Source organism: Falco naumanni, chromosome 1, assembly GCF_017639655.2.
Source record: "Falco naumanni isolate bFalNau1 chromosome 1, bFalNau1.pat, whole genome shotgun sequence".
In the NCBI taxonomy this organism is placed as follows: domain Eukaryota; kingdom Metazoa; phylum Chordata; class Aves; order Falconiformes; family Falconidae; genus Falco; species Falco naumanni.
In genome coordinates, this window is record NC_054054.1 from 40967251 (window position 1) to 40991046 (window position 23796).

General features: G+C 47.5%; 1 protein-coding gene across 5 annotated transcripts in view; it reads right to left on the reverse strand.

Annotated features, from left to right (window-relative positions):
• PTPRA (protein tyrosine phosphatase receptor type A) overlaps positions 1–23796 on the reverse strand; it is a 134006-nt gene that overhangs the window by 22785 nt on the left and 87425 nt on the right. For 3 of the 5 annotated variants that reach the window (XM_040591077.1, XM_040591068.1, XM_040591104.1), the window contains 4 exons: positions 11448–11526; positions 10672–11034; positions 7864–7881; positions 841–925 (listed from right to left, as the gene is read on the reverse strand). In XM_040591077.1, coding sequence (XP_040447011.1) covers positions 841–925; positions 7864–7881; positions 10672–11034; positions 11448–11526 — 545 coding nt within the window. Of the gene's footprint in view, positions 1–840; positions 926–7863; positions 7882–10671; positions 11035–11447; positions 11527–21509; positions 21594–23078; positions 23094–23796 lie in introns of those variants that run through there. The other 2 variants (XM_040591094.1, XM_040591086.1) reach the window with 2 other exon arrangements.

Genomic DNA, 23796 nt, shown 5'->3' on the forward strand with positions numbered 1-23796 from the left:
CTCTGCCGAACTCCTGAGGCAAAACTCTCATCAGGTTCACTGCTGCAAGGACAGGCCCAGAACCAGGAGATGAAGGGAATTTTTCCACTGCTAGGGAAATTGGGTTTTCTCATCTTTTCACTTATTTAATCACCAAAATGGTGAGTAAATGGTTTACTGCGGGTGAATAAACATGTTCCTCTAGCTGAGCAGATATGCACTCAGGAGCTGGGAACGCTAAGTTGTGAGCAGCCCAGATGCCTGGATTTTTAAAAAATGAACCTAGGGAGGCTTTTTTTATGCTGTATTTTCAGGTACAGCATCACCTGATGCTCCTAACAAGCTCTGGTCATACATCACCTTGCAGCAGAAGATGCACAGGGCACGATGTGCAGGTTCGGTATCTGAGCAGAACTTGGCTCTGGATGTTGGACCATGTTTGATATCAAAATGGGAATCAAGGAATAACACACCTGGTTATACACGCAAAGGACCTTCTGGCGTGAGCGCCATGTTCAGCTTTCCTGGCTTACTCAATCTAACACCCTTAGCCTCACAAGGAAGCCTTACCTGCTTTTTAACTGCACTGACAGGACTTCAGTTTAATCTACCCGACTAAATAGGACATTTTTAGTAGCAGAACAGGCGTTACTCCACACGAGGATCAGCTTTATAGAGAAAGGAATAAGCACCATTTACTAGATAACCTCAAACATCATTTTCAGTGTCCCTGCAGGTTTCTTTTTAAAACATCGGCTGTGTCAGCCTTTAGTTTAGGAAACAGCACAAAAGGCTTATTCCTGTTCATTCAGTAATTAATTGCTGTCAAAGAAGGGACGTCAGCATTAAAGCATCTCTTACCTTAACATGTACAGCACAATAATAATAAATACTATGACTAGAAGGGAAGACAGGGCCACCATCACAGCTATAACTGGAGTCTCATCTGCAACAGGAAAAGAAAGGTGTGGTTATCTACATCGAAAAACATCTAGCACCATCACTTAATAGGGAAGAGCTCTACAATTTCTGCTTGCAAAATAATAAGTACTGGGTAAGGTTACATTTCTCCAGTCTGACAGTGAAGACAGAAACACGACCTGAGCGAGCATCATGTATCTCAGATATTCTAAGGTTAGATTAAAATCTGTGACCGCTATTCAAAGCACCTCAATCTTCTCTAGGAGTTGTTCACTGTGAAGTTGTGACCTTGCAGATGAAAACAGCAATTGAGAAAGTTGTGAGCGAGCTATTTTAGAGGTTTCTTCTGCACAATTGAATGTGCCCATGGTGGCCCCCCAGCCACCAGTAGAAGTTTTCTCTGTCACCTGGGGAACCACAAAGTCTTCTCCTGAGACACAGGGATCCATACAAGAAGTTTCTAACAGAGTTTGGTATAACATGGTAAGGAAATTTATATTAAAATAGGTGAAAACTGTGGTCTTTTTAAGATCCCACAGATAGTACATTTGTAAAACTGTCATGAGCTTGCTTCCAGTTCCTGGTCAAACAGGACAAGAGGGCAACGCTACACCTGGGCTCTGAGCACCTCCAGGGTGAGGTGTGCTGGAGAGGTGCAGAGCTGCTGAGCTACTCATCATCTGCCTGGCTCATTGCAGAGGGGTGGCTCCTGCTAGGGCTTCTTTCATTTAATCATAGAATAGTTTGAGCTGGAAGGGACCTCCAAAGATCACCTAGTCCACCCCCTATTCTTTCCTCCCTGGAAATACTGAGTTTAGAGAGAAAGTGATGGTAGACAACTCGTTGTGCATGCTTTGTGCCACAAGGCCACTGAGTATGAACTAATATGGCTCACTTCGTTGTTCGCTCCCTTGCAGATGCTTCTTGAGGGCAGGCACTGCACAATTCCCTTGCAAACACACTTAGATTAGCTAGATCTGAAACATTCCCATCCTCTGGAACCCACAATAGATTTGTTTAAATAAGCTATTTGTAACTTGTTCTGGAGGTCAGTGAAACAGTGGCTGGCGCAAGCAAATTACCCAGATGGGGCTGGAAGCCAAGCAACACCAACCAGGTAGGAAAATGGCCCTGAAGGGCATTTTTTTCAGATACATGTGGATACTAGCAACACCACTTTTCATTTTTCATCAGCTCAATCAATTTGTATGTGCCACTGCACTGTGTCTACATGCCTCAGCCCCCCGAGACTGCAGGGCACGACCCCCCTTTCCACCTTCTGTGCATCCATTTCCCTGCCAGGGCAGAATCCTGCTCCACGTGTCTCAGCAATTTCAAGCTGCAGATTTTTTTGTGGGATTTATTTTGTCCATCTCTGACTACTGAGCTACTAAGGGGGATGCTGGTTATATTCCTGCATTTGTCCCTCTGCGGTTGTGAGGTCTAGAGATGTTATTCTAACCAAAAGATATGATTTTTGTGTAATGATTTGAAGGCAATGACCTGGTATGGCAAACAAAAATATGAAAACCTTCTGGTCTTGCACGTCTTTGCTTTTTCTGTCTACTGTCCTCATGTGCTGGCATCTCCCCCAGCCCAGCAGCAAAAAATCAAGGAATTTATTGGGAGACATTTCTGCCTCCTGCACGCTTGGTAGCTCCTTGAGCCTTTTAGCATTACCCACCGTGAGGCTTTCCAAAAGCAAGACCAGGAAGGCAAAGCAACCACAGAGCATCTTAGCCAAACCACAGCCAGCCCTTGCCTCTCCTCTCTAATGTGTTTCTCCTTGAGACCTCCGACTGTAACCATCAGCACCACCCTGGCTGTAGGACAGGAAGGTGAGCTGCCTTGCCAAAGCCCATGGTGATATGTCCCCGCTACACATTGTTGGACCATTTCTCCTGCCTTGGCTGGAGTTAAGCTCAGCCTAACTGATGCTGAGGTGGGCAGGGGCCGCTGCGGCAGCACCAGTTGGCAGCAGACATGATTTACGGGCAGGAGTTTTGGCAGGGGTGCCTCTGGCAGCAGGATGTAGGGAGCCTGGGGGGTTGGTTTCTTTTGCAGCCGTTCTTTCGACACATCTGGCTGGATGAGTTAGAGCTTTTCCACCGCGACCACTAACTGCCGGCATGCTGCCCAGCCCACCCAGCAAAGCCCAGGCAGGAAACAAGCTGGAGGGTCCCCAGCCGGTCCCTCCTTCCCCAGCCAGCCCTCGTGAGAGGTGCCAACCCCCTGCTCCAGCTCCCGTCCCGCTCAAGCCTCGTCTCCAGGGGTTTCATGCTTGCAATTTGCTTGGAGAAGGGATGACGACTCAACACTCTGCTTCTACAGACCTGCAGTGCTGGAGCATCCACTGTGGACCAGAGCCTGGAAGGCATCAGGATGCTTAAATCTTGTCCTGGCACCTCTGAGAAGCCAGAAAACCATCTTCTGGTGTTTGAGATCATGTCCCCAACTGTATGTAGAAGTGCTATATAGCGGTCTATAGGCTGTCCCCTATACATCACGCAGATCTGAGTGCAGCTGCACAGCAGAGAGGGACAGGGTTGAACAGCCCTCCTTGCTCATCGCTGTCAATGCCTGCCCACAAAATGTGAGTCAAATTCAGCAGACAAGAATCTATGGGATCATGAGGAAAAGAAATGTGGGTAAAAGAAATGGAAGCAAAGACGTAGGGTCAGTATTTCTTAAACAAAACCCCCAGGACATGAGATGCAGAACTCCTGGAAAAGCAAATCCTGTGAAATGTTTGCAGAGGGGGAGCAGAGCAGAAGCAAGAGTTTAAATCCTATCTCTGAGATCCCAAATAGGGTTTAAATCACAGGCCAGATACATTTCCTGCAAACATCGCAAAGAGCCTGCAGGAGCAGATTTGTGATGCAACTTTTGTTGCAATATTTCCTTCCCAGCTGTGTTTGGGAGGTGCAAGAAGCCACCCCAGACACTGCAGCTCAGGGTAAACCAGAGAGCGTGTTCACAAAACACCTTAAACTACTCCCTTGGGACTGCGTCGCATGCACGCACATGCTTTGCTTGGGACAAGGCCAGACTGCTGTAGTAGGCTGCTCAGCACGGCAGTCCTCCGGCCCCATCTCCTACAAGGAGCTACCACGGCAGTGAGGAGTATTGGGAAAGTAATGCAACAAGTAAAGCAATGCTTCAAAGCCAGAGGATCCTCCTGAGCTCCAAGTGTCTCTGCTGCTCTCTGTCCATCCTGGTGGGATACGGATGCATTATTTCAACCTATCCATAAGGAAATGGGAGAGGATTTGTTGCCTACTTTCTTCAAACCATGCCGAGATGCCTTTCAGGAAGGCAGGCATGGCCCTTTCTGCATCCATGTGAACCTCAGGAAGTTCAACAAGGCCAAGTGCAAGGTCCTGCCCCTGGGTCAGGAGAATGCCCAGTATCAGTACAGGCTGGGTGTGAAGGGATGGAGAGCAGCCCTGCCCAGAAGGACCCGGGGGTGCTGGTGGATGAGAAGCTGGGCATGACCTGACACTGTGCGCTCGCAGCCCAGAGAGCCACCCGTGCCCTGGGCTGCACCCCCTGCAGCGTGGCCGGCCGGGCGAGGGAGGGGGCTCTGCCCCTCTGCCCCGCTCTGGTGAGACCCCCCTGCAGCGCTGCCTCCAGCTCGGGGGCATGAGGGACACGGACCTGCTGGAGTGGCTCCAGAGGAGGCCACAAAGATGGTCAGAGGCTGGAGCAGCTCTGCTGTGGGGACAGACTGAGAGAGTTGGGGTGGTTCAGCCTGGAGAAGGGAAGGCTGCGGGGAGACCTTAGAGCAGCCTCCCAGTGCCTATATGGGGTTTGTAAAAAAGATGACAAACTTTTTAGAAGGGTCTGTTGTGATAAGACAAGGTGTTAAGGGTTTTAAATTAAGAGGGGAGATTCAGCGTAAATATAAGGATGAATTTTTTTACAATGAGGGTGGTGAAACGCTGGCACAAGCTGCCCAGAGTGGTGGGAGATGCCCCAACCCTGGAAACTTTCAAGGCCAGGCTGGACGGGGCTCTGAGCAACCTGATCTGGTTGCAGATGTCCCTGCCCCTGGCAGGGGGTTGGACTAGATGGCCTTTAAAAGCCCCTTCCAACACAAATCATTCAACGATCCTATGGTGCAACCATCGGATGATCCCTTCAGGAGGTGTCACATCAGGAGACATTAGTGTCTCTCCAGCTAAGGACCAGGGTTTTCTGCTTACTGAAGTGACTGTTTTATCCATCACACCAACTCCAGGCACAGAGCAGGAGAAGGCAGGGCACTTCTCATCCCCACTGCCTCACCAGGAAGGGATCTATATTGCAGATGCATCCCCACGGCTGTCTCAGCTGTGGAGCTTGAGCCTGGAGCATGGCATAACCCCTTGAACAGGTAAAGTCATAAATATTTGTGCAGCTTTACACTCTTCCCCATGGGAAATGCAGGCAAGACTTCAGGGAGCCTGTCAAGGACGCCTAGGTCAGCCTCTTCCTTCCAGGCTTGTGAAGGATCAAACTATCTCTTGTAGCACAAAACAAGCTGACAGACACCATAAAAGGCCACGATCACTAAAAGGCGATGGGGAAGGACTTGCAGGATTTGCAAGAGTTGGGTGCTGCTGGGAAAGGCAAACCACTGATTTCCATCAGTCTGACTTCACAAAAAATCCCCTTCTGACCCCAAATCAGAAGACCAGCATAAGCATAGCCACCTGCAAATGTCCTTCCACGCTGCCCTGCTCAGCATTGATGCTCCTCCATGGGCAGCTCCATCACTGAACAGCCCCAAAGCTTGCAGAGACCTCTTCTACTGATGCTGTTATGGGAGGGGGGGGGGGGCAGAAATAAAAGGGCTACTTGCTTCCTGCAAGTGTCATAAATAATAGTTGTACAAGTGTACTTGGTGTCTGAGATACACCATGGGGGATGGATTCATGTGACAGTATGAGTGCAACCAATAAGAGGCAGCACATTTTCACTAATTTAGATAAAAATGACTTATCCGCTCCTTATTTTCAAAATCAATCTCCATCAATAATTTCGAGGAAATTAAAGGCAAGCTTTTAAATTTGGAAGGTTATTACTGTTAACTTTCCTGACAAGAAAGCTACCTAGTTCTCCTCTTTCCAATATTAGAGATTAAAATTCTTCCAGTGATTCCCATGGCACACACACCTGAAATGAGATGAGATGTATTCCCTTGGCTCACCTTGCTGTAAAATATTGTTCAGAATCCTCCTGAGATTTAAAGAAAATCTCCAGCACAAGCTCAAAGGCCTTCAGCTATGAGCAGAGCTTATCCTGTGTTGGTGAGCCCTGCAGAAGTCCATGTACCTGGACTTAATCTGCTACAGTTTCACAGGTCTGTCTAACCTTAAATGTGTTCAGTGGCAAAGCCCCCTTCATCTAGCGGAGACTCACCCTTTAAATGGAAAAGCCACACAAACTGATGGGAGGCTGGCTCTTGCTGTAACCTGCATCAATTTTCTCCATGATATGATATGATATGTTCTATATATGATGTGATATATTCTACATAAGATGTGATATATTCTATACTGGTTAGGGGGTATAATTTGGGAAAGATGTACTTATGTCAGAAGAACATACATGTTAGCTAATCCTGTGTCTAACTAATCCTGCATCTAGATGCAAGAATAAATCAAAACAATTCTGTGTCTTTTCTATATCCTGAAATGATTAAAATATCAGAGAGGATTGTTTTCTGGAACAAATCAGAATCGGGGCACTGACTCCAACTCCACCATCTTAAAGCAGGAGAAGAATGACCTGTAGAGACAGAATTAGTCCCTTTAGAGTCACTGGGAAGGCAATACACCCCCAACAGGACCCAAGCCAAGTTTTAAGCAGCCCCTCCACTTTTTGCTGTTACAGTTTTGCTCCCAGTGCTGCTCCTTGGTGCCAGTGAACCAGGAATTGTGACCAAACACCCTAGAACCATTCTCCAAGTCACAGGACTTGGAAAATAATTATTTTATTAACATTACTATTAGCAATTAGGATTGTTAAGAAGTCAGATTTTTTCCTCAATTTTCATATCTTTGCTCTCAGGAGAAGGGATGAAACACAGCACAGAGATCACAAAATCAGACCTAAGCCATGCCAGATCTGAGGGGATTACACTGTATATTTCTACAGCGACTTAACCATTATTTTAAATGAATTCACTCAGACCTGCATCCCTTTTATCTCCTCTGTGCATATGTGTATTGACTGTAACTATCGCAGAGCATCTGTCTTTTCCTCTATACCATCAGTGGGACAGTGTGAGCCAGGCACACCGAGCAGCATAAAGCGGATTGCCGTGGGGTTTACAAAGCTGAAACACCACCACAGCAACAATGAAAACACACAGAGGAAACTCGTTTCTATAGGTAGCAACAAGACCGGCTGAACTTCCGCTCTACCCACTCCTATACTTCTAAAGCAATGAGTAAGGGCAAATATTCTAGTAGCCATGCCAGTTCTCAGAACTAAGAGACGGAAAAATGCACCTAAGTGCCATTATATTAGAAGAAATGGACTTGTGCTACTGCTTGCCAACAGAATTAAGGAGACTAATAATTATTCACAACATTTGCAGAGTGGGCCTGGATCAAACACAATCAATAAAGACAATTCATAAGCAAAAAAAAAGAAGGAAATTCATGAATGGCTTCTTAGACTTTCGTCATCTAACTCTAGGGATGGTTAAGCTGATGTTTTTGGAGCATTCAGCAGGAACATTTCATATCTAATAGGACATGTACAAATTGGTATGGGATTGTTTATTTCTACAAAGAAAAGCTCAACACAAATTAAGATACCAGTGTGTCACCAGCTCTTCTAAAGAGCTTGATTAGGCTTTGTAAAAACAAGTGTGGAAGTGTGTCATAAGGAGAGCTATCTAACAGCAGAATACTTCTGGAAATGTTTTTACTGAGGGCTTGACTAAAGAGCAATGAAATACAAAATTCTTACCTCTTCTGTCAGAGTTACCTGCAGAAAGAGAAAACAAGTGTCTCTTAGCAACAAAGAAATACACATTTTAATAAGTCAGGAAGGATCAAAGACCAAGACAGTAACATATTTAGTAACTCTCATCATCTGCTTGTAAATCTTTCCTTTAAAACATCAGCTAAAAAGCCAGGATGTTACAACAAATTTCAGCCTTCACTGAGTAACAAGGAAAAAACAACAAACCCCAACTTTTTATCAGCAGAGCAGGGAGCTGAAGCCAAGCTGTAGCACCGATAAACACAACTTACCACCTTTAATCAATAACACAGTCTGTTTAAGCCTACAACCAGCAAGCCACTGGCAGAATTCATTAGCACTTAAATATTAAGAGATAACAATCGTGCATTATTTTAAAAGAGCAGCTGAGCCAAGAGTTCAATTAAGAGCAGCTGGGCTCAGGGATGGGGACGATGAGCATCCAAGGAAAGCCTCTACCTGCTTCTTTGGATATCTCATCTGGAGGAAACCAGAACAAACCCGTGCCAACGAGAGCCCAGCCCAGCTCTCCTGCAGCAACGTTGCTGGCACAGGCACCCCACACCGCTCTTTTCCATGTGAAGAGCTGCAGCACGGGGTTGAGGACAGTCTTGGAAGGTTTGGAGAAGCAGGAACTGCCTGTACAACATGCAATTCACGCACTGCCTTCTGTCCCTGTCCTTCTCTTAAGCACCACTTAATTCTTCCATGACTGATATTCAAATTTCCCATTAAGATTAATGGCAAGGGCAGCCCTAAAACTAATTTTGCTCCTTGACAAATTACTTGAAATAAAGGAAGAATTAGGTTTGGTCATTTGTTCTCAGGACTCATGTCAAGTGAGAAGCCCCATCTGGCCTTGATAGTGCAATGGTCAATGTGTCATAACATACACCAAGGGAGTTCACCAAAAACAGTAACCCAAGCCATAAAAATGTAGCAAAGACAAAAAAATGACAAATTCAGTCCGCTGCTAGCAGGCATTGTATTACGAAATCCAGGTCTTGGCTTTTGCCTCCATCATTCCCATTCAAAGGCTATGTTTATTCTAAATTTGCACCGTACATGTACCTAAGGTTAGTCTGGACTCCTTCACCCTGAAAAGGAGCCTTGAGGATTTGGGTTTGGAAGGAAGCTGGATGAGCTCAGGGATGGAAGGACACTGAGAAACTTGGGTTGCAAAATTCCTTCAGCCACATCCCTTCTGATGCTGGTAGCAAATATAACTTCACTGCAGCTTCACGGGCTGTGGTCCCCGAAGATGTCCAGAGGAAGAGAGCACACATATTTCACTGATGTGAAGAGTGCTTTAGATACCCAACACCCAATATCCCTCGATAAATTTATTCTTAAGGAATGTACACTTGACATCTCCCTGCATTAACTCCAGTATTATCTTCTTCCAGTCTTTTCCACCCCATCACCAAGTTACCCATCCTGTTTTTCCACTAAAACCTGCACTGCCAAGGCTTTCACGATAAGCTCTAGCAGGCATGGCTATGTAACTGTTGCAGCTCAGAGGCACGTAGTGTCAAATCTGTGTCTCAAACGATGCAGCAATGGGCAAACCATGACTGAAAAGGCACAGATCAGCTAAGATTTCTGATCACCTCAGCCTCTTTTTGCCTGATTTTTACTCTTAACCTACATTCAGCAGCCAAACTACATTCTTAGGGTTCAATTTTATGATGTGCCAAGAGGAGAATGACAGCAGGATGGCAACAGAGACAACTCTTGCTCATCTAGACCTTTCAAAGATTAAAGTAGCCCAAGTAATGGGGAAAAAAAAAAAAGAAAATGTAAGCATAGAATCACAGAATGATTTGGGTTGGGGAATGGACTTCAAAGATCATCTAGTCCAACTCCCCTGCCACAGGCAGGGACACCTTGCACTAGACCAGGTTGCTCCAAGTCCTGTCCAACATGAGCTTCCAACACTTCCAGGGAGGGGGCATCCACCCCATCATCGGATCTGCCAGCAAATGCAAGACCAAGACATCCAGAACATGGCATACTCTTCTCAGTAAGGTCTCACCACACTGCTGCTGGTGCTCATCACAGTGGAGAGAGAGCACCTTCAGATGATTTATCAGATCATACGCAGCAAGCCGTTTAGCAACCGTCAAGTGGTGCGCAGAGATTACCCAGCCAGATGGGCCATCATCATCCCACTGCACCATCCTTCATCCCCAGCTTCGCTAGTTCTGGATAACACCCCAGCTTTCCAGCTTTCCTCAGGAACTGGATCTTACCCCTGGCTGGCAACCTCTAGTGTAAGCCTTACATCCTTTGGGACAGGGACTGCCTTGTGTGTGTGCTTGCACAGTGCCAAAAAGCATGGCTTGAGACCATGGTGGTTACCAAAGTACATATAAATGTAGCAACACTCTGGATAACCCAAGCTCTGCAGCTGAGCAGCAACCTGGAGTGATTTATTGCTGTTGCCTACACAGACCCGTTACAGATCAACTTTTTAGCCAACACCTGGGAGCTGTGCAGCACTGGCCCTGTTTTACACTACGGAAACCACAAAAAGCGATGAAATTCTACTGTGCCTCAAGTGGAACGAGATCCTAGGGTTTCTGGTGCCCCAGCATTTTGGCAAGAAGCCCAAACCTTCGATAGGATAAATCTCTCCTGATCTGCTCAGTTCAGGGAGGTACATTGTTTCCTATCACCATGGAATTTGCCTGGAGGGGTCTTCTCATTCAGTTCAGCAAAACAAAAAAAGAGCAAAGAAACAAACCCGGAGGCAGGGTGGTCTGGGGAAGAAGAGGTGAAGGAGATGCCTACCGTTGTGGGAAGCAGAAGAGGTCTCTTGAGTTGTCACTGTCGCACTGAAATTCCTCTCTGTCGTCTCCGCTTCTGTGCTGGGGAGAGCAGTGCGTGGATTAGATGGCGTCACACTGGGTAGCAGGAAGGTGGCTGGAGGCACGGACACCGATGTCCCCAGGGTGGAGGTGTTGAGGCTGACAGTGGTGGTGTTGGGGGAGATCTTGGTGGCTGTGGTTGTAGGTGGCTTTGACACCATGGTAGAAACAGTCACTGGAGTGCTAATGTTGAGGCTGTTTGCGCTTGTCATAGTCCCATCCTCAGGACCTACTGTAGGAGCTTTGGTGGAGCTCCTGGGAGAGGTGGGCACTGTTGTGGGTGGCTCTGTGAGAGGAGAAAGCACAAGGGAACCTCCATGAGATACCTTTGTGAAACACTGGAAGTCTGAGATGCTGGAGATTCACATGACTATAAGGGTAAAACAGCCAAAAAATCCCGAATCCAGGACAGGGAACACTCTGCACAGTATGGTGGTGCAAACTTTATAAAACTTGAATTAGTATTACGATATTGAGGAGGTACAAAGACTAGAGCTCCTGTAAGAGAGGATCAATATTTGCTAGAGGTAAAAACTGCAGGTCCTGTTTATGAGCACCTGCAGCCCATCATCCTCTTTCCAATACTTTATATTACAGTTAAGTGGAGGGCAGGAGGAGTAAGTCAAGCACATGAGCACTTCCTCTTTTGATCCTAAAGATAGTTTAGGGACAAGAGAGGAAACGACAAGTATAGTTTACCTGTTGTAATGTTGTTAGCCTCTACGCTTCTCAGGCCACTTCCAAGCAAAAGCAGAAAGAACCACAAATCCATGTTGACCTGGGGAAGAGAGCAAAAAAACAGTTATTTAAACCCTCAGGCAGCATTATCCCAAAACAATTCAAACTGGAGATAACGCTGCACATCTTGCATGTGTAGAGCTGTAAGTGAGCAGTGAACGGCAGCTGGAGTCCCTGCAGGTATGTAGATGGCAGGGATCTGATATGTTCATACGTCCCCAATGGGAGAGCGCATGGAGAGATGTCAGTCTGGTGGACCAGCAAAGGTGACGAGAGATGAAGCAGGCAACGGGCAAACCGTGAGAGAGCACGCGAGGAATGAGCTATGAAGCTGAGCACCAAAGAGAAGTACCTGGGCTTAAAGGAAATTAATAATGTGTTCATATAGCGGTCTGCAAATGGGTGCACTTTGAACAAACCGAAATGCAATACATGTGACAACAACCATGGCAAGGAGCCTTGAGCCAAAATGCCCAGGAACTGGAGGCAGGGAAGGAGAGGTCAGCTCCTGCAGGCAGTGCCCAGCCTGTTTCTCGGCATGGGTAGAACACCCGCATAAAGCCAGGCTCAGCTCCATTCAACCCCCATCAGATTCCCTGCAAGTGCGGACAAAACAAATATCCATAAATAATAATCCAAGATCATCTGCAAGCGCAGGCTGCACATTCATCCCACTGTATGCTTCTTCCCAGGAAACATCCTGCAAAATCACAGGACGATGACATTAGTCAAGTTGCTTCCCCATGGCTTTCTCCCTCAGCTCCTTTAAATACAATGTTTTAACGGTGATTTCTTTCCTCTGTAGACCTCAAAAAGCTCCTAAGAAATGGGTATTGTTATCTACTCTAAACACATACGGATCGAGAGGCTCAGGCAAACGACAGTGAGATGCAAGACATCATCGTCCTGGCCAGGAGAGAGCCCAAAGCTGCCAAGCCCCACACCAGCACATGGCCCAGGGGCCTCCCAAAGAAGGGCCAGCATCTTGCATCTGCTGCAAGCCCAGAGAGGGCTCGAAGACAGCTCTGTTATGTGCCATCAACCGGCAGCTGCCATACAACTCTCTCCTGTCCTTCAGGCTTTTGTCACACGTCCAGCTGCATCTTCAGCATCTCCTGGGAGAAGGCTGCGAGATCTCACTGCCAAGTCAACTTGACATGCTGCCAAAAAAGGTTTTATTCCTGATATGCAGCCTAAACCTCCCCCTCTTAAATACATCTTGTGTTGTTTGTTCTTGTTCTATTTATTTAAATCTGCTTCAAACTAGACCCATCCCAAACTCCGGGCAAAAGGACAACACTGAAGTCATCAACATGCTGGAAGCGGTATCAGAAATACAAGATCCTCCCCACCCCACCCGGGAGTATCCTCCCACCAGCACCACCCACTTACATGTTTTTCCTCCCCCCACAAAAGAAAACCTGGCAAAAATTGAACTTACTCAGTGACCAAAAGGTCAGACAAACCCTGAACCAGAAGGAAACCAAGCTCCAGAGATAAGAGCTTTCCTTCAGCTCCCTCCGCAGCCAGCCCTGCTGCTGCATGCAAGGCAGGGCTTTCTCCAAGGGGTCCCACTGGTGTGAGCAGCAGCTTTCCAGAGGGTTTCAACACCGTTTAAAATATCTGTCTGGATGAATTTGAACTGATTCAGTCGTCCTGCTGCTGGTGAGAGCAGGACTGGTTCTGCAATGCCTCCCTGAGGATCTGCTCCAGGGGGGGATGTCCTCAAAACCTGCAAGTGGTAGGGTTTTGATGACATGCTCCACTCTTGTTGCTTAACACACACCATGCAACTTGTTCAACCACCTGCCAGAGCCTGAGATGCACTTGGTCTAAATTGTTTTGGCTTTGGAGAGAAAACGTGATCTTTATAAGGAGAAAATTTATTGTGCTGAGGGTGGTGAGACACTGGCACAGGCTGCCCCAAGAGCTGGGAGATGATGCCACATCCCTGGAAACATCAAGGCCAGGCTGGACGGGGCTCTGAGCGACCTGATCTGGTTGCAGATGTCCCTGCCCATGGCAGGGGGGTGGACTAGATGGCCTTTAGAGGTCCCTTCCAACCCAAACTATTTGATGATTCTATGATTCTATATTTTTAGAGCTGATGGCAAGCCAGGGCAGCTGGAGCTTGAGGAAAAGCACAGTGGCAAGTACACCAGGGTGCCGGCTTTTGCTTCAAGGCACTTAACAAGCAATCACACTCTGCAGCTGAGATGGTCCCAAGCCAAAGAGGTTCTCCACCCCCACAGTGTAGGAAAGGGAGCTCGTGTCTTCCCCATGTTTAATTGCAACTGGGAAGCATATGAAGCTGTGCTGAGAACAAAGGCAATTTGCTGCAGGAGGCAGCTCCTCCGAGCATCCTACTATGGAAACCCACAGAAATGGAGTGCTCACTGTGATGGGACCCGCATGCAAATGCAGAAGGAACCTCAGCCCATGCTGAATCCCCAGCGAACATAGTGGCAGCACTGAGATGCTCCTAAAACCTTGCACGGGCTGATGAAGGTGGTAACCCATCACTACTGCCACAAGCAAACAGTAACAAGGTAAAGGGAAAGGCCTCGATCTTCTGAAAATAATACTAGGAAAAAAAGTGACTGTTCGCTGTGTTTTGATGAATATTTGTACAGAAACACCATTCCTGTAGGTGGATGTGGCTCCTCCCCTCTTCCCCCAACTCATTTCTTAAAACGAGAGCTTGCATTCATTTGGGATCAAATTCATTTGGGATCCCATTCATTTGGAATTCCTGTTCACTTAGGGATCATGTTAATTTGGGATCTCCATTCATTTGGGATCCCACAGCTATGTCAGTACTAGCCCTGCAGCCGCAATTTGCCCCAAGAGCAGAAAAACTGGTTGCTAATGGTGATGCTCCCACCATGCTGGCACCCTACCAACTCCTCACACTGAGATCTTGCTCCTCAACGCCTGGCCCATAATTAGCCAATCACTAGAAAACCATATAGACATTAATCTCTTCCAAGCCTTTCTTAATGGCTTCAAGGATCTTTTGAGCTGGCTGCTCCGGCTCTTGCAGCACATCTCAAATAGCAGGGGAATGAACTTGCTCATGGTTACTCTGTAAAGGAGTGCAGAACTGGGGCTGAAGCCCAGGGGACCTGGTTCCTCTCCCATTTGTGGTCCCTGGAGTCCTTTTGAGAAAGTTAAGGCAGGAAAGGATGATGGGTTAGCCCGTACCAACCTCACACCTCTTCCCTAAGGCCAACAGCCAAATGTCCCATTAACCTCTGAAGCTCTTCTCCCCCATCCTCAACACATTTTCCCTTGGTATCAAAGGCATGACATGGAGGGTGGGTGGGTGGAAATGAAAGCTGTGAATCCCCTCTTCTTTCTGCCCTTCGTTACAGGGAAGTAACCCACATACAATAAAAGAGCTTGGATTTATTTTCATGACCCTGAATGCTACATAGACAAAAGCTACAGGCAATTCCTGGACTAGCCATGAGTACTGGCTGCAAAATCCCTTTGGGATGGTGGGACAATCATAGAATCAGAATCATTTAGGTTGGGAAAAATCCTTAAGATCATCTAGTCTAATCATCAATGCAGGTCCCTCCTTCGCTGACCCAGCAGCACAGCTCCGATGCCCTGGAATTACATCAGGGGCAGCTGCCTTTAAACCCCCTTGATAGTCCGTTTCATAAGTTCATTAATCCTTGGGTGGATCACATTAGGAGGAAAGGGTTGGCAAGGGGAGAGAATACAGAATTTCCCCAAGCCTTACACCATTTTTGTGAAGAAAGCTGGATGCAGGCAGTCCGTGTGGATCCTGAGTTTTTACGGCTTTATTACTGTGAATGTCAAAAGAAACAGGACGCCGGGCAGACCTGAGAGCACCATGGCTTGCTGTGCAGATCACTACACAAAAATCCTGGGAGTTGCTCCTGTGACCAGCAATCAGCTGCCAGCGCTGCTTTATCACCTTATAAACTGGATTTGGAGCAGAGAGCAAGCGAAAGAGCCCTGCGCAAGGGGAGGGCTGTGCCAGCCCAGCTCCCGGCTCCCAGCCCCTGCTATTAAACACTCCCTATTCCCAAATGCAGTATAAATAAATGCCAGCGGTACACCGTTACCCGCTTCTTAACATAAAAGGCCTCGAGAGTCCTACCCCAAAGCTGGAGAAACCCAAGTCTCCCTTCCCCCTCGGCTCCCTCCCTGCTGGTTTCGGAAACGGAGAGGAAATACTTGTAATGTTATCAACATAAACACAGCTCTTGGCCGGCTGCGACATCCTGCGAGCTCTGCAGAAAAACACCCTGACGTCACGGCGCCGGCTCTGCCGAGGAGAAAGGAGCCGGCTTCAGCACCGCTGCCCCGGCAGGTTGGGATGCTCACTATCATGTCTTCATTTTAAACCGTCTTTTTCAGAAATCAGGATTAGAAACTTGAATAAATGCTACTGGTGTCTCCAGCAATATTTTATATATATGTATCTTAAAAAAATGTATTTGTAAATACATACATAGAGAGAGTGTATATGCCCTGCACTCTCCCATACACTGCTCAGGATCTTCCGACGGAAAAGGCTGGGTTTTAGGCTGCAGGACATATATTTTAAAATAAGCTCATCTTGTCAAGACGATTGATACTGAAGGGGGGAAAAAAAAGGAAATAATCTCTTTATAAAGTAGTAAGTGGCTTAAAAATGGCACTTACGTCTGCTGCTGCTATAGCAGGGTTAGGCTGCAGGACTGCCTCCCCGTGCTTTCAGAAAGCAAAGAATTAGTATTTAGTGCTGCAGGAACGGCCCGGAACCCACCCAGAAACAGCCGTTCACAGTCAAAGGCAGGACTTACCCCCACCTCTGACATATTCCTAATTCCTGGAAAATGAGGCAATCTTTTTCTATGTGCAAGGAGGAGACACAACCTGAATTCTTACTGTCTTTCTGGGACTCCAGAAACCACTGCTGCTATCAGTAGGATGCTAAAATGTAGTGGCTCAACCAAGACCACCCAACCGCAGTGAAAAATAAAAAAAAATCATTCAGTTTTCTTCTTTTTTTTTGGCAGAGAAGAGGGCAAAACTAAGAACAAGGTTAGCATTTGCACTGGTTAAGTCTTTGAAGCAGCTCACAGTGGGACGAGAACAAGCATGAGCATAAAGAAAGGGGAAAAAGGTCTTTTTTTATTTTTTTCCTTTTTGGTGGCAGCAAGCCATCAGCATGGCTCAGCCACCCTGGAAAACAAACCTGCCATTCCCTCTCCCACTCCCTGCTCCTTTTAAATCCCATTTGTGGTTTTCCAGCCTCTCACTGGAGCTGTGATCCACGGCAGAGGAGAACTGCCCACGGGCTTATCTGATGGCAGGACAATTTCATCAGCACGAGGTTCCCCTTCCCCGTAACTCCAAACCTCTCACATTGGATGAGATATAAAGGATGTAAAAATAACAATCAGGATGAGCCCTGCTGCTGGAAGCTCTGCACCAAAAAGCAAAGCCTGGTTCTGTATGAGAAGTCATGCAGAGGAGCCAAGCATCTTGTATGGGGGCTCCTTACGCTGTGCATTGATTCCTTCTTCATTAGCACCATGCAACAAGCTGCTTTGGCTCCAAACTGCGCTGGGACGGCTAAGGGCTGTGGCGAGCTGGCCATCGCAGGGAGAGGAACTGTTCAGTTTAGGGAGGGAAAAGGGTTTTGTTGCACTAAAGCAGCAGTGACTAATTCCTTGCATGTGTCTCCGAAACTGAAACGAGGCCTTTGATGTGTCACTGAACATTATTCCCCCACCCCACCCTCTGCTTTTCCACTCTTCAACAGAAAAGATGAATCACGGCAACCATTCACCCTTTCGGAACATCCACTTCTTTTTTTTTTTTTTTTTTTTTTCCCTTTTAAATAAACAGGCGGCTTTCACATGAGTGACAGCCACTGTAACAAATGGCGCATGAGGAGGAGGACAAGCCTGTGGTAAAGGCCTGGGTTTTCTTCTCCACCTGCCCAACCTTCAACAAATCACCCAGTCCCACCCCCTGCCATGGGCAGGGACACCTTCCACTAGACCAGGTTGCTCCAAGCCCCGTCCAGCCTGGCCTGGGACACTGCCAGGGATGGGGCATCCACAGCTTCCCTGAGCAGCCTGTGCCAGTGCCTTGCCACACTCATAAAAAATTGCTTCCATACATCCAACCTCAGCCTACCTTCCTGCAGTCTAAAACCATTGCACCATGTGCTCCATTGCACCATGTGCTGTCACTACAGGCCCTAGCAGAAAGTCCCTCTCAGTCTTTCTTGCAAGCCCTCTTTAAGTACTGAAAGGCCACAATAATGTCTCCTGGAACTTCTTCTCCAGGCTGAACAATCCCAACTCTCTCAGCCTTTCCTCACAGCAGAGATGCTCCAGCCCTCCAACCATCTCGAAGGCCTTCAGTCCAACAGGCGAGTGCAGTCCTCTTTCAAAGAGCAACCCCAACATACGTGCATGGAGGGAACCCAACCCTACCACCACCTGGCTTTCTGGGCAGCCAGAAATATCTAGCACCATTAGGATGATGTTAAAAACTGCTGGCCTGAACCAGCATCAGTCTTTCACATGGATATCATCTTTAGCGAGGTGTTAGTCTATCCCATGCTGATCACACAGGCTCTCAAAGCACACACTGGTAGCAGCAATGTGTGTGAAACCGTCGTGGGTGGATGTAGAGGATCAGGTGTTCACCAGCCAGAAGCTGGAAGGAGGTTCCCCAAGCTCCCTTTCTACCTCTGCTGCCAAAAACTGGAAATCCCTGTGCTTCATCCTGATTTACCATGAAAAGGCTCCCAAATTGGCTTTTTTTACTCCATAAGTGAATGACGCAGGTTTCATTCATTCAGAAATATTTGCAAGGACATTTAAGATCACAGTTAAGAATAACATGGTGGGTCCAGTCCTGCTTAACAGCTTCATTAATGATCTGGAAGATGGGGCAGAGTGCACCCTCAACGAGTTTGCTGATGACACCGAACAGAGGAGTGGCTGATACTCCACAGGGTCATGCTGCCATTCAGAGGGACCTCGACAGGCTGGAGAAATGGGCCAGCAGGGACCTCATGAAATTCAACAAGGCAAAGTGCAAAGTCCTGCCCCTGGGGAGGAACAACTTGAGGCACCGGCACGTGCTGGGGGCCACCCCACTGGGCAGCAGCTTGGCACAGAAGGACCTGGGGGGCTGGTGGACACCAGGTTGTCCCTGAGCCAGCAACGTGCCCTTGCTGCAAAGGCGGCCAGAGGTGTCCTGGGCTGCGTCAGACAAAGCGTTGCCAGCAGGCCGAGGGAGGTGATCCTTCCTCTCTGCTCGGTGCTGGTGAGGCCACACCTGGAGCGCTGGGACCAGTGCTGGGCTCCCCAGTACAAGAGAGACAGGGACAGGCTGGAGAGAGTCCAGCGAAGGGACCGGAGCATCTCTGCTGTGAGGAAAGGCTGAGGGAGCTGGGGCTGCTCAGCCTGGAGAAGAGAAGGCTCGGGGTGGATCTCGGTGTCTATGAACACCTGCAGGGAGGGTGCCAGGAGGACAGAGCCAGGCTCTTGCCGGTGGTGCCCAGTGACGGGACCAGGGGCCGTGGGCACAAACTGAGACCCAGGAGGGTCCCTCTGAACATCAGGAAACACGTTTTGAGTGTGCGAGGGTGACTGAGCAGTGGCACAGGTTGCCCAGGGAGGTTGTGGAGTCTCCATCCTTGGAGATCTTCCCAGTCTGTCTGGGCACAATTGTGGGCAGCTGGCTCTGTGGCCCTGCGTGAGCAGTGGTTGGACCAGTTGACCTCAAAGGTTCCAACCTCAGCCACCCTGAGATTCTGTACCTTACTATCCTACAAACTTTTCAGAAGGCAAACTTGCTGGGATTTAAGCTCATAGTGGAGTAAGCATCCAGCACTGAGAAGGAGATCCCTACATTGCGCAGGATGTATCTTGGGATCTCACCAGTGTTCCTTCAGCTCTACGCTGGTTTTCAGTGAACAAGCACTAGTTACTGCACACCATGACAGCCCTTTGTCATGTACGAGACAACCCTCCCCTAGGAGCCACTAACAAAGAGACAAATGCTGCTCAGAGGAAAGAAGCCCATTACAGCTTTCCCTAAAGGAGCTTGGAGCATCTCAAAGACTGGTAAGAGAGCCTCCTCAAAAAGCACTGAGACTAGGGAATTGTTATCCCAGTTAGGAGACAGGAAAACTAAACTGATGAGGTTTTAAGCAGAAAACCAGAGACAAACACTAATGAACATGGATGCTTAAGTATTCCAGACATGCAATAGTTCATGGTCCTAGAGAGGCACAGTAATGTTGATGGTGGGTATCTGTCCTCTGCAATTGTGGCAGGTCAGATCGTAGTTTTCTGTATTGCCTTGCTTTTAGGAAAGAAATCTCTCTCTGTATGTTTAAAAACAGGCAAATACTAAGACAGAGCATAGAAACTCAATGGTCTCACGCTGACAATACAAAAGTAAGAGCCAGGAGATGTAGGCTCCATCCCCAGCTATGCCAGGGGCAGATCAGTGGCACGTCCAAGACCAAGGCACCCAGTGATGTCCAGTCCTTGCCCATCAAGCTGCATGGACAGGCACTCGTGGCCACACTGTCGGCACAGCAAGCAGAGTCACCATCTGGAAGCTGCCCAAGTGCCTTGGAGGGGAAGAGCTACAAATGTGTCCCATTATTTTCCTAATAATAACTTTCTTAATAACTGTCATAATTAGGATGGGTTTAATTTGCCCTCAGCCACTCTTTTCTGCTGGTGCCATGGCTGTCTGATCATGGCAGCATGTGCCAGTTGCTCTTGCAACTTTTGCAGAATAAACTGCGATGGGTTGGGGAATAAATTGTGCAGCGAGACAGAAGGGGATGAAAAACTTCTTGGAGCTGTAGCAATGGAGAATGACCAGCTGGAGAGTGTTTCCTAAAGGACATGTCATCAAGGAGTGTCAAGGTGGGACAGGTAATAACTGGGAGAAGGCGAGGTTCTGAGACAGAAGAGCAGTGGGCTATGCCCAAGGGAGATGTCAGGTCAGGGAGGATGAAGATGAAAGACTGACTCTGAGCCTTGACCAGGAGGAAGGTGCTGGGGGTGAAAGGTTTCGCTGCAGGCCAGGCTGATGAGGGATGGTGGGGCGGCAGGAGCTGTGTCACAAAGGGGAGAGGGAGATGAGACCTCCTTCTGGGGTAATCAAAATGCATCTGCTGAAGCAACACCCCCAGAGCTTGTAAAAACCCCTGAGTAGTATGAGGCAAAACCCCATGGTCTCCTGGTGTGCTTTCCCCTGCGGGATGGACATTGTAGCTGCAACACAGCACTAGGAAGCAGAAAGCAACCACCTGAGAGGCACAGGAGAGGCTGGTTCAACTCATTATTCAAAATAATGAATTAGTAATTAAAAAAAAAAAAGAAGTTAGGTCATATAGGAATGTATTTCTTTAAATATTCCATTTTAGAGTGTCCCCTCTTCTTTGTCCCAGGCATCGTTTCATAACATGTACAAAGAAAACATGAGTGCAGTTCACACACCAGCTATGACAAGGTCTGGTTGCTTTTGATTGAGGAGTCAGGATGAAGCATGGCCATTATTTAGCATAACAACATCCCGACCTAGCACGATGCCTTTCGGAGAGCAAGCAAACGGTACGTGGGGAGGAGAAACAAGGTTTAAAAAAAACACCAAAAAAACCCAAACCAAAACAAAAAACCCCATGAAAAATTAAGCCCAGCTTTCGGGCTCAGCCCTTTCTGCAGGACCGAAACGAAGTCCCAGCTCCAAGCCATGACCAAGCTGGGGAGAGGGAGCATCCTACTTAAAACAAAGGTGTCGGAGGGGATCATTCGCATGACAGCCTTAAAATCTCATTACAGAGGCTAAGCTCCAATTAAAAAGCATGCGTTCGGTCATGCAGCTTAATCGCTGGTTGTGCTTACCCTGAAATCCGCCTGGGACACCTGTAGGGTGCGGGGATCAGCCAGCCCGTCCCACGGAGCAGCCCCTGAGCTAAGAAAGTGCCGTGGATCTGTAAAATCACCAATTTACCTGCAGTAATTCTGCACCGCTGCTCAGTTCAGCCCTGTTGCCACAGTAACACTTCTGGTGTAGCCGAGATCACTGATTATGAAACTAGAAAAAAAATCAGAGGCTGCTAATTAGGATATACTCCAGTTCTCAAAAAGCTCCATATTAATGACATTATGATTGCAAGCGCAGGGAAAATAAAGACGCCAGAAAGCATCGCCTCGGTCAGCACCGTCCACTGCCGCCAGCTGCTACTCGGGTTTTTTTATATATGGGTCTTCAAATAGAGCTTGCAAATTCCCTGTAAATTCAGCTTGTTTTCCTTCTCTCTGAACGAATGTGCAAGACCCGGTGGAACAGTCTTTACTCTTTACATATATTTGCATGTATTAGACTGGAAAAAAAGGGTCAAGCGTGATGTACGAATGGTAATAGCCAGAGTGGGACCAAGGCTGCATCCCCTGCATCTTGCATTAACTGTGTTTCTGTTGCAGTTTGCCAGAGAAAAAAAACCAAATCACACGTGGGGAACCAGCGCTGAAAGCGTTTTCCTTTCTTGGCTTTTATTTGAATGCCAGAAGCATTTGGAGGCATGTCTTCTGCTGAAGGCTTCAAGCTGAAAAGTCTGACTGGGAGCAGTTGTGCTGCCAGACACAAGTGTTTTTCAACACAATCTACAAATAAGATACTGGAGCTTATTTCCAGGTGAGAGGAAAATGGCCTGACCGGTATTTCTGGAGCTGCAAATCCAGAGCCATGATGTTTTAAAGTCAGCTCATCAAAACACCTTAGTTTTTCCATTCTCATTGGATGATGAATCTCCAAGAGGATGAAATGGTGCTAAACAAGTGGGGCCAAGGACCAAAACTGAGATAATAGCCTATAATATTCATTAATGCAATGGCAGATTCTGCATTTTTCCATCATCCAGGGCTGCCACAAGACACACAACCCAGCAGCTTGACTTCAGCCAGATCCACCGATAAGAACCGGGAGCCATCACCTCTGAAAGAGATGCAAAGGCTGAAAAACAAATTGCTGGTGAAAGTTGTTCCTTGAGCTCAGGCACAGCTTCTGGTTTGTCCTGGGGAAGGGCAGGAGCCAAGCAGTGCCAGCATGTTCCAGTCCCAGACTATCAGGCTGTGGTGCCCTGACCCAGACACGCAGCAAAGCTTCTGGGCTGTGACTTTATACCCCTTTTTGTCAGAATAAGGGATTTCAGAAGCTTGAGCTAAAATTTTGGTCCAAGAAAGAGAGAGAAAAGTTCTCCCCTGCTAGCAGTAAGAAAGCTTTAGGCAAGTAAAATGTAAAAGTCCAAAGTGGGAAACAAAATCATCAGCTGAAGGTGACCTAGAGACTTCAGCTACCACCTGGCTGGCACCAAGGGTGCCGGTTTTGTAAGATTCTTTTGCCCAGCCAAAGGCTATCATGGAAACAAGCTGCATCTTATTTGTAAAGCAGTGGGAACGGCTGCTGAAGCTCTCATTCAGGTTGCAGGTGAAATTTGGATCAAAATGCAACACTGCGAGCTCCAATGCAGTTGCTGGAGATATTAAAAGCTGGAGCAATTGTAGATCATATGGGACCCACCAGAAAATAAGAAGAGAAACAATCACTCTTTGGTCATCCCAATTTATAGAAAGCATTCCAGTCCCTAGTTCTTAAATGAATAGAAATAACCTGAGGAAAAAAAATAATATATAAATATATGAAAAGCCTCTGAATGCTGCAGGGCTGTGCCCTCCCTGTAGCACAGGCAACGGGAACTTCACATCCACAGCAAGAGCTGATGGCACCCACCAGCAAAGGACAGTCCAAAAGCACCGAAGGGCTTTCCAGAAGGCAATGCTACCCCCACCACTGGATGGAGCTTCTAGCAATTACCCTCCCATAGCCTAATTACACCTGGTTCAGACAGTGCAGGGAATTAATGCTGGCAATTAAGCTGATGACTCAAGTAAGGGCTTTTCCCGAGGCTGCCTCAGGATTGGTGCTGCACAGCTGCCGATAACTCTTTCCTCATGAAGGGTGAAACGCAAAGTGCTGCACTTGAAGAACTGGGAAAACAGTTTTCCCCCCAACTTTGAGGCAGGAAAATTAAGATTACTTATTTTCTTTAGCAGTATCACCTAAAGCCTTGAAAGGACAGACCCTCAGCTATCGATTGCATGAACCAGTCTCTCCTCCCGCTCACCAGTAGTACTGGGGATATGTTAGGTGTAGTGTTAATTACCTACAAATGTGATTTATTAGCTGGAAACAATGCAAAGGGCTGATCTCGTATGCTAAGACATCCTTTAAACACAAC